The 12,745-nt window shown below is 35.8% G+C and overlaps 1 protein-coding gene across 1 annotated transcript; it reads left to right on the plus strand.

Annotated features, from left to right (window-relative positions):
* Positions 1 to 4,316: 4,316 nt before the first annotated feature.
* On the plus strand, positions 4,317 to 12,186 carry LOC129256066 (uncharacterized). Its single transcript, XM_054894369.2, has 5 exons — positions 4,317 to 4,417; positions 5,258 to 5,402; positions 6,422 to 6,441; positions 7,021 to 7,148; positions 11,834 to 12,186. Exons 2-5 carry the CDS (start codon positions 5,265 to 5,267, stop codon positions 12,085 to 12,087), a joined length of 540 nt encoding a protein of 179 aa, XP_054750344.2. The 5' UTR covers positions 4,317 to 4,417; positions 5,258 to 5,264; the 3' UTR covers positions 12,088 to 12,186.
* Positions 12,187 to 12,745: the final 559 nt, after the last annotated feature.

Below are 12,745 nucleotides of genomic sequence, written 5' to 3' on the forward strand. Positions count from 1 at the left end.
TATTTCAATGTTTTTGTTGTTCACTCTTTATGTATGTCTTATATTTATTGTATTTAATTGTATCATGGTGGTGCCCCACCAACAAGTTTTTTAAATGAAAACTTCCAGGGGCTCCCAATCCCATGTTTTTATATAATTTGTATATACCTGTATCTTTATGATTGATTGATTGATTGAAATAAATTTTGAATTGAATTGAATTATTGTCAAAACCCATTAATTTGATGTTTTTATAAGCAAATACTCAGCTGGTAAACTGTCAATATTCACAAACCGTACACGTTCGCGAGGGGGCATTTTCTTGCGTAAAAAGGGCACTTTTTCATTGTTTCAAAAAGTGGGGAGGGGGGCTCTGTGCCCCCCCCCCCCCGCCCAGATCGCCCCTCCTGGTATGAGAAATGTTTTATTCGTTTCTATACTAGACGCGTATCACTTGAATCTCAGATAACTTTAATCTCAACATTATCAAAAAGGTAAATTACTCTTTTAAAGTTTTTCCACTATAAGCCTTCTATTGTTGGGGGTAATATGCATTTAAAGGTGTGTGTGTGTGTGTGGGAGGCTTGATGGATCAGGGCAGGGGCAGCGACCCTGGGGGCGGGGGCGCAGTGCCCCCCCCCCCCCACTTTTTGAAGCACTGGAAAATTGCCCTTTTTACGCAAGAAAAATGCCCCCCCCCCGAACGTGTACTTTGCCCCTTTCATACCTGAGAAGGACCCGTTTTATGCCGTCAGCAAGTGCCACTTTGCTTTCTTATAGGTGCCCTTTTTCGAATCAGTGCCCCTTTTAAACCACGAAAAGTGCCCCTCACGAACATGATCTGTGCCCTTTCACCTGAGAAGGACTCGTTTTATGTGTTAACGAGTGCCCCTTGCATTCTCATACATGGCTGTTCTTCATATCAGATAAGTTGTCTTAAAAACCTACTCTTTTCGTACCCGATGAGCGACCGGTTTATTTTTATTTAGCGTTTTGCTTCTTTCTGCATCGTTTAATTGTTTAATTCCTTTCAAAATACGATTTACCCCTTTCGCTTCTTCTTTTTCTTTTGATAATGAAATTTATCCCTTTTAACCTATAATACCCTATTTCATTATGCCCTCATTTACTGTTGATAAATTCTCCTTTTCTTTTCTAGTTTGTTGAAAATGTTCAGTCTGTTTAAATGGTTTAATGGCGTACCTATTTCTTTGGAACACCTGTTCATGTTATATGATTCTGGAAAAACACATTTTAAATTGATGAATGTCACATAAGACACAGCCATTGCTAAAAAAAATTGTCGACAGGAACAGTTTGCAATACTTTGGCAAATTCCCATTATAAAGAAATAGCATCATTGCTAAGAAACGAGAAAACAACATTCTCATGTTTATGTTTCTACTTATATGAATGAATATACTTGTAAGAATAATGAGTCATGTGGGTGGGGTAGATAAGTCATTCTTTTTTTATAAGATAGTGCCCTTTTCGAAATAAAAGGTGTCCTTTTTCCCTGCCCCCCCCCCCCCCACTTTCAAATTCGCTCCGCTGCCCATGGGTCATGGTGGTTTGCGATGGTGTCGGTGTGTATAGGGGTGTGTGAAGGTGTGTGTGTCTACATGGATACACACCTTCAAACCGGGCACGATTGAGGGTGGTGTGTGTGTGTGTGTGTGTGTGAGCAATTCTGCGTATTAGGGTATTTCTGTGATTTTCCGTGATTTTAGTAAATGTTTTTTAATGTGGAATAAAATGAAATGAAAATGATACAAAATAACATTGAAACACGAAGTCACCTACACTTGTGATGGTTGTAATTCCTTTCTCTATGTAAAACGACATCTGCATATTATTGGCATTCATCAGTGTTTCTGTAGATCAATTCATATTGTTTTAAAAAGTAAAGTACCAGTAAGACAGAGGTAGATGACTCTGCATGGATGGGAGCAGTCACTTGGGAGAACTCCATACTTTTTCTTCACTTGTCCTTTTGTTTTCAGTCTTTTTCTACTTAAGCTTTAACCCCCGCCCCTCCTCCGATCAACTACGATGCCCCATATATTACTTAGCTTAAGGACGTTCCACAGTTATGTTTGTGCGCATTATGATCTGCGCATAGTTTACACTCTGCGCGCTGACGTCACAATGAATGAACAGGTGATTAATTAGCTGCAGGTTTGAGCTGATTTTTCTCATCTTCTGCACTTTAACTGCAGATCGTATGTGTTATTTCATGAAACTAAAAAATTGAATTATTCCATGGACCATTCAAAAAAATTTCTCTACAATTTCAAAATACTTAACTCTGCAGTGCTGCCAAGAATCACGAATATTACCCCGAGTTTGAATAAATGGTAGAGTGGTTTTGATTTTTCTTCACATAGATACAAAGCATTCGGCGCATTTTTGGTGTTTTAAAAAGCACATTTGCTCTAATCAAAATGCTGATAGTTTAAAAACAAGCACATGAACCCCTATTTTTTAATGTTTGTACCTCTTAGGTATACCTTCCTCTACAACTTTGCAAATTTTGGTGAAAATGACATGGATTTTGAATAAAGTGCAGCATATATTGTACGTTTGTAGTTTGTTACTGAAATTTCACATTTTTTAGATTGGGATTTTGTTATCTTTTACGCCATTTTTAAGAACTGGCAGTGCTGTTAAACTTAAAATTGCAAACAAATAGCACTATAAATTGATTCTCCATTCTAATGATACAATTATTAACTCTCTTGCGAAATTTGATGACTTTTTCATGTATTTTGACTGAGTAATAGAGGTTTGAACTCATTGTAGTAATCTTGGGCGGTCTAAAAATGCCAAATTCGTTTGAATGCGCAATTCTTAAGAATATCAATTTGGGTGAACTTTGAAGCTCTATAGCAAAAAATCAAGCACATGGACCTATGTTAATTTTTGCATATTTCGAATATTAAGGTTCTAAAGTATCTATGAGCAAAGTTTGGTGAAAATGACATGGATTTCACTTTAACTGTGGAACGTCCTTAACCTAACCCAGCAGGAATAGTGAGCATAGATGGACTGTCCCACGCCCCCGAACTCATGAGAATACAAGATATCACTCAAAGAAATGGACCGTATACGATCGAAGTGCTACAAAGTTTACTGGCTCTGAATTGAAGATCTAGGTCAATATCCCATGTCTTTCACAAAGTAATTTTGAAAGAGGGTTATCTATTTCTTCCCAGCAAATATGTAAAAAAAATGGCTGAAATCTAATCAGACAAAAAAGTTAGAAGCAATGTGTTAAAAAAGTTTCTCATTTTGAATTCTTCATCTCGTGTCCTTTATTTTGAGTCTATTTTAATGAAGTTACTTTGAAAGCATTTTTATTCTTTAAATGTATATCAAGGCCTACGTGTTTACTTCAAACATTTGATAACTTAATGATTTGAAAGTTTTGATAAGTCGGAAATTACTCTCTCACTAAAACGTTCAATTATCCGACATAAATAATCATGAGCGCTGAACAAAAGTAGCATTATTGAATGATAATGACTCTTAAACTTTTATTCTTTCACCCAAGAATTGCGTGTCATTTTGTAATAGAAAAACAAACCTCACAAAATCATATGAAACAAATTTACTTCTTATTACTATAGTGTGTGCGTATGTTTTTTTTTCAATATATGATATTTACATGAGAGGTTTTATTGGCCCTATATATACAAAACAGATCAAAGTTTCAGTTTCCGTTGCCATTTGTATTCAAAATGACTTTATTGGTATAATGCGAACATCAAATTTGGTATCACTAAATTGTTGACAACAAAAAAATTACCATGTCAGACAGTGACTCCCTCCTACTAGGATGGGAGTGGAAGAAAGAGAGAGGGGGAGAGAGAGAGGGGGAGAGAGAGAGAGAAGGGGGGGGGGCAGAGCGCGCATCTGCCATGTCGATATGAAGATAAACCTTAAGAAAGAATAACTTAAATATGATTATATAGGACATGCTGAAAACACAACGTGAGGTTGAGAACGGTGACCTGTATCTTTGATTTTATTACAGAATATTGTTGAATCACCATGGAAACGTCTTGTCGGTTTACTTTCTTTAACAGCTCTGTAACATCCACGAAAAAGTGGCGTATTAAGAGAGCATTCTAGAAGAAGCAAGAACCATCCAATGTCGAGTTCCATGAATGCATGGTGTGCAACCCGCATGAAGTCAACCAATATATTATCTGGGCCAGTATCCATATCGCCAATTTCTTAACTTTGAAAGGAGAGATACTGAGAGAATAACGGGTGGAGGTGCAGTGGTTTTACCCTGATGTAAAAAGCCTACGCCAATTGATGTCCTTGAGTAATACAGTACCAATCATCTCCAGCACAACAATATCAGAGTTTGTTTGGGAAAGCTGCGTACTGTATCCTCTAATTTTTTTCATTCGGAAACAAACTCAGTCTGGTAAGTTCAATGACAAGAAGTATATTTCATCAATTTGTGTGTCTGTTAACATTTTAACAATAACGTGTTAATTATTCTAATCAAACATACAGCAGAGACCGTTGATCAGTTTTAAATAAGAACAATAAAATGGTAACTATTTTATTACTGTAATCTATTGCAAAATGTGTGAAGTATGGCGTGGTGATCGTTTATTAATATTGATGCATTTTATTAAATTGATATATTCCTTTGAATTTGACAAGACTGTTAAGTGAGGATGAAACTCAAATGTATATAATCTTAGAATCATGTGACTGTTTGGCGAAAAACTGTAGGAAATGACAACAATAATCGTCTCATTTTGCATACATCGTTTGCTATTTAGATTATATCTTTGAGACAATTCAAAGTTATCTGCGCTTACATGAATGAGAATTTCTGCAAGGACATTGCTCTTTGCGGCATGCATCCAATTGACACTGTTTGGGACAGCCAACAATATGGTTATAAAGCCCTCTATTGCGAATATCTGATAGCAAAACTGAGGGGGGTATACTTACTTAGTACTAATGGATATCCCGATGGATATTTATGGATGCTTTTGAACGCAGGCTTAAGCCTCTGTAATCAGATCCGAATTCTCTCTCCTAATTTAGGTTGGCTGGATCATGATGACCTGGTGGGTCAGCGTCAAACTTGAATTTCAGTGGTTCATCTTTATACATTTATTAACCTTGAATAAAATGTTTCCAATATTTTCTTTTTACTGTACATGACAGAGGGTGGGAAGATTTCGGGTTCATTCTTCTTTTCATAATGCAATTTAATAAAAATCAGTATAACATATTCTTATGAAAGGTACAAAATGGCTTGCCCGACATCCCTATTAGTGGTGACATTACTCATCCTCGGTATGGTTGCGTCTAATCCCGCTGCCGTTGTCGTGCCGATAGAAGCATCCGGGTTTACACGTATTATGGCTACTGGACCAAAATCACCTTATGTAAGTATAATTTAAAAAAATGTTTAGAAAGAATTGGTTACTTAACTAGTGGCGCAGACAGGTCTTCATACCGGGAAAGGGGGGGGGGGGGTGATAACTTAACGGGCAACTGAATGATGTATACGTTATATGTGTGTGTATATGCGTGCGTATGTGGGTTATTTATAATATAAATATCACGTAATGAGCCGTAATGAACATTTGAGGGTGCAGATCGTGGCATATGGGGCAATATTTCTTTAAAGTTGTGATAAATTTCGACATTAAGTTTTTTTTTAAATAGTATCATGTTACAGCGCTTTTATTTTATTTTTCTTGTTTGTTCTTGGTGTATATCATATATAGAACAAGTGATTTTGAACGCTAGCCTGTAGAACCTCTTAATTTTATGAAATTATTGGAATTCAAGCCTTATTTCAACTAACCAGAACTTTGTTATTTCTTGACTGTTTTCTGTAATTGAGATATCAAATTAAAGGGCAGGTATTGAACTTTTTAAAAATGTGGTTTTCTTTTTGAAACCCAGATAGAGCCCGCCAAATTACTTTTTGGTATCCCCTCTTCAAATTGTTTTTGCTCACTCATGCGTGAATGAGAAATGATCTAAGTAATTTTAGATGAAAGAGGAGATTCTAAGCTTTACAATGGTAGGTCATTTGTCTATTGTATGTGTGATTAAGTTATGATAAATCATCGATAAATCTCGTTTTTTTTTGTGGGACGCACTGTATATATTAAGTATATAATATATATATTAATATATATAAATATACACACACACAAACACACACACACACACATATATATAATGATTTTTAGTTCATATAAACGTTTCAAAAAATTGTTAAAAACGATCAAATTTTCCATGAATAATATCTGAATTAGAATGATGCTTTGTATGTTGTTTAAAGACTGTTTAAAAAAATTAATTTCCTAAAGTTGATATGAATTTTAGAAATTAATTTCCTAAAGTTGATATGAATTTCTATCTCTGTTCCTTTCCTTTAAAATGAACACAGGAGCTTCCTCTTCGATCTAGGTAAGGAAAACATTTAACTTTTGTGTGCGTTTCTCATAATATATTTGAAAAATCTATAGACAATGATTGTGTATGTTATGCTATCCATATTCTCTCCCTCACGCACTCAGTATACAGTATACATTTTTAGATTCAATTTTTTTATTTTTTTATTTATAGGCCTAATACCAAAAAAGTTAAGTATAGGCATAAATATCTCATAAGTGTTTTTTTTTTCCTATCCCAGTATGCACATCGCATAAATTAAATGCTTTTGTGTAACAAACCATGCTTACCATTTAACCAAGTCAATACCATCAGTGTTTTCCTGGCGATCGGAATCGCATTTTCACTGTATGTGAATGGTGAAAAAGAAGAAATCAACATTCAGTTTTCGATTCAAATTTTAATTCCATGTAGGGCCTAGATGTGTCTGAACGCCCCCACTGTGACCAAACTGAGTCCTATTCAGGAACTTTGAAAACTTCATTTGAAAGTACCTTTCTTATTCCAAAACATGATGCACTACTAGTACCTCTTTCAAGATCTGGTTGTTAGTAAGAAAGTTTAATTTATTTTATTTTATATTTTGACTCGCAGCATTATTCCTCCTTTCATACTTACTGCTACCGATATTGATCGTATCGATGGTGATCAAGATGGACGAGTGACCGATGAAGAATGGAGACGAGTCTTTATCATACTTCTTGCTCTCTACGATTCAGATGGTAATTATCAATAATACACAATATACCCAAAAATATACCTATTTGGTGATACATCATGGTGGGTCCAGCATTTCGAAATAGAGGGGCCTCAAAAAGCAAATTTAGACAAAATTGAGGCGCAGGTAATAATTTTCTTAGGTTTAGTTACGTTGATATTATGAAGGCCTACAGTATGTTTAAAGGATGATTGTAAAATTAAAAGTTTAGTACAACTACACAAAAAATGTATTGATATGCATCTTAATATGATTTTAGCGACGATGTACGATGTGTTCTCTCCATCAAAATAAAATTTGTTTAATGTATAAGTTATTTAGCAATCAGCAATCGATTAATTAAAAAATACAGCTGCTTCACTTCCCCCTCTCTTCTCCCCCCCCCCCCCCTCTGTTTCTTTCGATTCCTTCTCTCTTTTTCTTCCTCATCCCTCCTCAATACTCCATAGTGTTCTCTTACTTCTCTGGGTATTAAATTGAATAAAGTTATAATTGCTTGCTGATAACCAATTGAGTGGGGCAACCGGGGCTCTCGGTATTCCCCCCTCCCATTGACAGAATTTTGATGACCTTTTTATAAAGTTTTTGACGGAGAATTGCTTCTGGAAATTATGGTGTCCTTCGACTTCTTTTTTATTATTTGTCAGGAAATGTTGCCCCTCATGACGAGATTTTCCAGATACGCCATTTGCTTATAAACAGAGCCGTAAATATGGTACGAGCATTGGGTATGATACATTATATTGAGTTGAATTCTTTTAGGGGCCGGGGCATCCCCCATATAAAGGACTATATGTTTTTCATTAAGCGAATTGATTTGTTCGTTGTAATCAGTAACGCACTGTACATTTAATTTGAAGTATGGGATATACAGTGCGTATCAAAAAAAAAGTTTACACTTAGAAAAAATCCTGTAAAATTGTAATATCCTGAAGATGTTTCCACATTTTAACATTGGTACAGATCCATTTAAGCAAATGATGATATAACTGTCGAAAACTATTTCCGCTCGAGTGATCACCACTTACTTTTGAAAACTTAGTGAAAAAGATTTGCGCAGAACTTTGAAATTGTTGTTCAAATAAAAGTAGACCGTAATCATGAAGAACACATGGAATTTAGCTAGTAAAATTTATTTGAAGATATCTGTTACCTACTTCAACTTATTTCCTTGCCAAAAACAATTCGAAAAGTGCCCTTGCGCCCCATCCCACTCCCCCACACACTGAGGCCATCATGACGATATTTGCTTTACACAGAGCTGTGCTTTACATGAAATGGCTCAGGCTTGATTTTCATTTTGTTAATCATTGTCAAGCTTGAAAAAAGTGTGGAGAAACAAGTAAACTCCTCAAAAAGTTTGGAAATCTGACTTATAAAAAGTTATATGTCAACATGGCGAGACTTTATCTTGCCAAGTCGACTTAAAAAAGTTATATCTCAACTTGGCGAGATATTTGGACTCTCGCTGGGCCTTGGCCCTTGGACACTTCATATCTCGCCATGTTGACATATAACGTTTTATAAGTCAACTTGGCAAGATAACGTATCTCGCCATGTCGACATAGAACTATTCATAAGTCGACTTGGCGAGATAACGTATCTCGTCATGTCGACATAATAAGGTTTTTATGTCGACATGGCAAGATAAAGTATCTCGCCAAGTCATCAAATCGATGGCACTTTAAAGGCTCCGTACAATTCATAATGGACCCAAAATAGCCTATACTCTCGTGATTCAGCTGATATAACATAAAAAATAAAGCCAATCGTATGAATTTTTCATGGCCAAATTCTTCTAGGATAGAGCGCGCGGGAGAAGAGCCACCTCGCGAATTTTTTTGTGTTTTTAGAATGCACAAAATAGGTCAATTTAAGCACCTTGATGGTACTTAAGGGATGGTCCCGGCTGGAGATATTTATATCTCAATTAATAGAGTAAAATTCACAAAGCAAAATACTGAAAATTTGATCAAAATCGGGGAAGAAATAACGAATTTATTGAATTTTAAAGATTTTCATTATTCCGATGAAACAGTTCTATAGGCAAGTCCTTATGAATATTCATTAGGTGGGCTGACGATGTCATATCCCCATTTGTTCTGTTATTGTTTTTGTTTTCATTTTATGAAATTAGGTTTATTAAAAAAAATTCTACCAAGAACTACAACAAATAGATTGACAACTGATGAAGTGCATTACTTATTTATTGCTACAACTTATTCTATCATAATGGCGACACACAGTGGCGTAACTACGGGGGGGGGGGGTATAGGGGCACTTGCCCCCCTCCCCCCATCGACTGGCCCCCCCCCCCCAAAAAAAAAAAAAAAAAAAAACGGGGAAAAAGAGAAACAGAGGGAGAAAGGAAGAGAAAAATAGTGGGAAAAACAAATTATTGTTCTTTATAATGTTATATCATATTATCATTATGTTATGTTATAATACATAAGAAACTTTTTTTTTTCATAAGTTTATGAAACAAAATTTGCTTAGGGCCTATGTCTTCATTGTTCCTGGTGCTTGCATTGTCTTTCTAACGAGATATATAATCCTGGGCCCCGTCTTACAAAGAGTTACGATTGATCCAATCAATCGTAATTCTATGGAAATCCATCAATGTCATAATTTTTTCTACAGGAAATTTGCAAAATGTCCTTTGTAAACAAAAGAGATCACACCAAATTGTCAAGAAATCAATGAATTTATGGATAAACATTCATATCTAGACATTTTTTAACAAACATGCATTTTATATGTTGACTTTGCTGGCTTTCCATAGTTGCGATTGATCGGATCAATCGCAACTCTTTGTAAGACGGGTCCCTGTTGTACTAAAACCTCCCGTTTCAAGTCAATATACACCAAATATTATTTCCTCGCACTTCGAGATTATTGTTTTATTTACTGACATATGCTTCTTTTTCATGACTACTTAAAGTGATTGCCCAATTTTTAGGTCTTTAAGTAAGACATTTCCTGTCCGTGCTTACGTTTGCATAAGTGGATTGGTGAGAAATGTCTGCTCTTCATGAATTCCTTAAATCAGTCCTTAAAATGTCTCTTTTTCTGATCTGAATGTAAAAAAAAAACAGTTCGCGCTTCGCGCTCGCATCATTTGGTTAATGAAATACGTATTGTCTTCGTAAATTCCTACAAACAAGCCTTAAAATGCCCTTCTTCAGGTCTGAATTTCCCCGGGGAATTTCCTAAATTTTCAGCTCGCGCGTCGCGCTCGCAATATTTGATTAGTGAGATGCGTATGTTAATCATGATTACAATGACTACAATTGCTTCATGTGTTTAGATGTAATTCTAACAAATGAGCAAGCACTTGACACTCGCATTAGATGACCATGGTGAGTTATGTATACTCTTAATGAATTCCTACAATATGGACCTTAAAAAGTCCCTGTTTGGGGTCAATATATACAAAATTTTCAGCTCGTGTTTCGCGCTAGCGTTGTTTGTTTAGCGGGACAGGTACGTATCATGATTACAAAAATTTGCTTATAATGTCCCTTTTTAGGTCTGAATATCAAAAATTTTCAGCGAGCGCGAAGCGCGAGCATTATTTGATCAGTAGGAGACCTATTCGTTTCATGGAACTGTATTAAAATGTTTTTATTAGGTCAGTATACCTGGCAACAGCGCGCTTCGCGCGGTCACTACGTGACTCAAAATTTTTGCTGGTGCCCCCATGCCGTGACCCACGGTAAGCAACTGGCGACACATCATTTACACATGTATGAAAGAAAATGAAACATTCATGCTTTCATGTAATAACATAAGAAAAATGAAAGTAGGGATGTGACATCATCAGCCCACCTAATGAATATTCATGACCATGTGCATATAACTGTTTTCACAAAATATGGATAAACTTTAAAATTCAATAACTTCGTTATTTGTTATCCGAATTTGATGAAATTTTCAGCTCTTTGAATTTTACTTTATTTTTTAGATATAAATATTTTCAGCCCGGACCATCCCTTTAAAGACGCGTTAAAAGTGGTATTAATCAGATGCGTATCCAGGATTTTGCACCCTGTCCGTCTCAATTTTGACGCCCCTGTGAACTTCTTGGATAATGCCCCCCCCCCCCCGCCTGGCAATCTTTGGTGCCTTTAAAAGTATGTTGAATTATTTTCTTTCATAATCAAGTGAAAAAAGGCAATCAGAGACCACTTTTTTAATGTGTTCATGAAAAAAAAATATCCATGAATATGTTGTAATACCACTTTTTTAAAAGAATAAATGCGACCAGAAAGCATAGAATTCAAAAAGCGAAGCGCGATCTGACAATTGTTTTATTTCCGACCCAAAACTGGACATTCTGAGAACTTTTGTAACCATGAACAGGATGGGTATATATCTATCTAAATAATTGATGCGTGCGTGAAGTCTGAGCTGAAAATGTTTCGATATTCTGACCTAAAATTTTGACATTCTAAGCAATATTGGTAATCGTGAACAGGATGGGTATCTTACAAGTCATAACAATTTTTGATAAAACTGGACATTCTGAACACATTTTGTAACCATGAACAGGACGAGTATCTGTGTACGTGGTGGTGATTGTACACTCCACCCTCCTCTTAGAAAAGTGGCAGCTATAGGGGTGGTTATATCTCACCCGGGATTTACACCAGTACGCATAAACTCTAATTTCATTTACCATGTTTACAGGAGACGGGACATTGTCCATTTCAGAGTTCCAGGCTCACAACTTGACTCCACCTGACCCTACTACTCGCCTGATCCCACCCCCATCCAAGCAAAAGAATGCATTAATAGACTTCAAAGGTCAGCTTGGACGCGAACACGATCATCTAAACAGAAAGAAGGAACAGATGAATCGACAACGAGATCGAAACAATCCCCGACATCATCATCGTGATCGACAAGAGCAAAGGATGCAACCATGGAATGGAAGGCCATAAAAAGGCACCACTCAATATCCTACAGCATATACAGAATTATATCACGAAAAAACGTACAATTTACCTGAATTATTATTATTATTATTATTATTATTTTTTTTTTTTTTTTTTTTTTTGGGGGGGGTGGTTTAATGGGACATCTATAACAATCTACTGCACGTTATAAAAAAACATTTATCAAAACTGTTAAAGATGAATACATACAAATCCCATGTACATGATGTATCTAGGGAGAATGATGATTGGTGTTGTAATAGGTAATAGGTAAGTGCTCCTAGAAATGGAGGTGACTTTTCACCTCTTTATTGTCAGGTACGTCACTGCACTACTGACCCCCCCCCCCCTCTATTTAGAACACACGCTTGCAAGCTAATGATTTCACCATAAACTATATAGCCCCTAGCATCTCCTTAGTAAATAAATGATAACGATAGGTTGCATAATTACTGATTTTTAAGAGCAAGTTAAGAACAACAGATGAAAGAATTTCATATATTACTTTGTAAATTGAAAATTATTATTAGAATGACCCCCATAGTTTTGGCTCCAGTTAAAGCTGTAGATTGTCTTCATGTCAATAACTCAAATAAAAACCAATACAAAAAATTTGATTCATTTTTACAATGCACTTTGGCTTCGTTTTATATTGTACCATATA

The sequence above is a fragment of the Lytechinus pictus genome, chromosome 3, assembly GCF_037042905.1.
Source record: "Lytechinus pictus isolate F3 Inbred chromosome 3, Lp3.0, whole genome shotgun sequence".
NCBI lineage: Eukaryota > Metazoa > Echinodermata > Echinoidea > Temnopleuroida > Toxopneustidae > Lytechinus > Lytechinus pictus.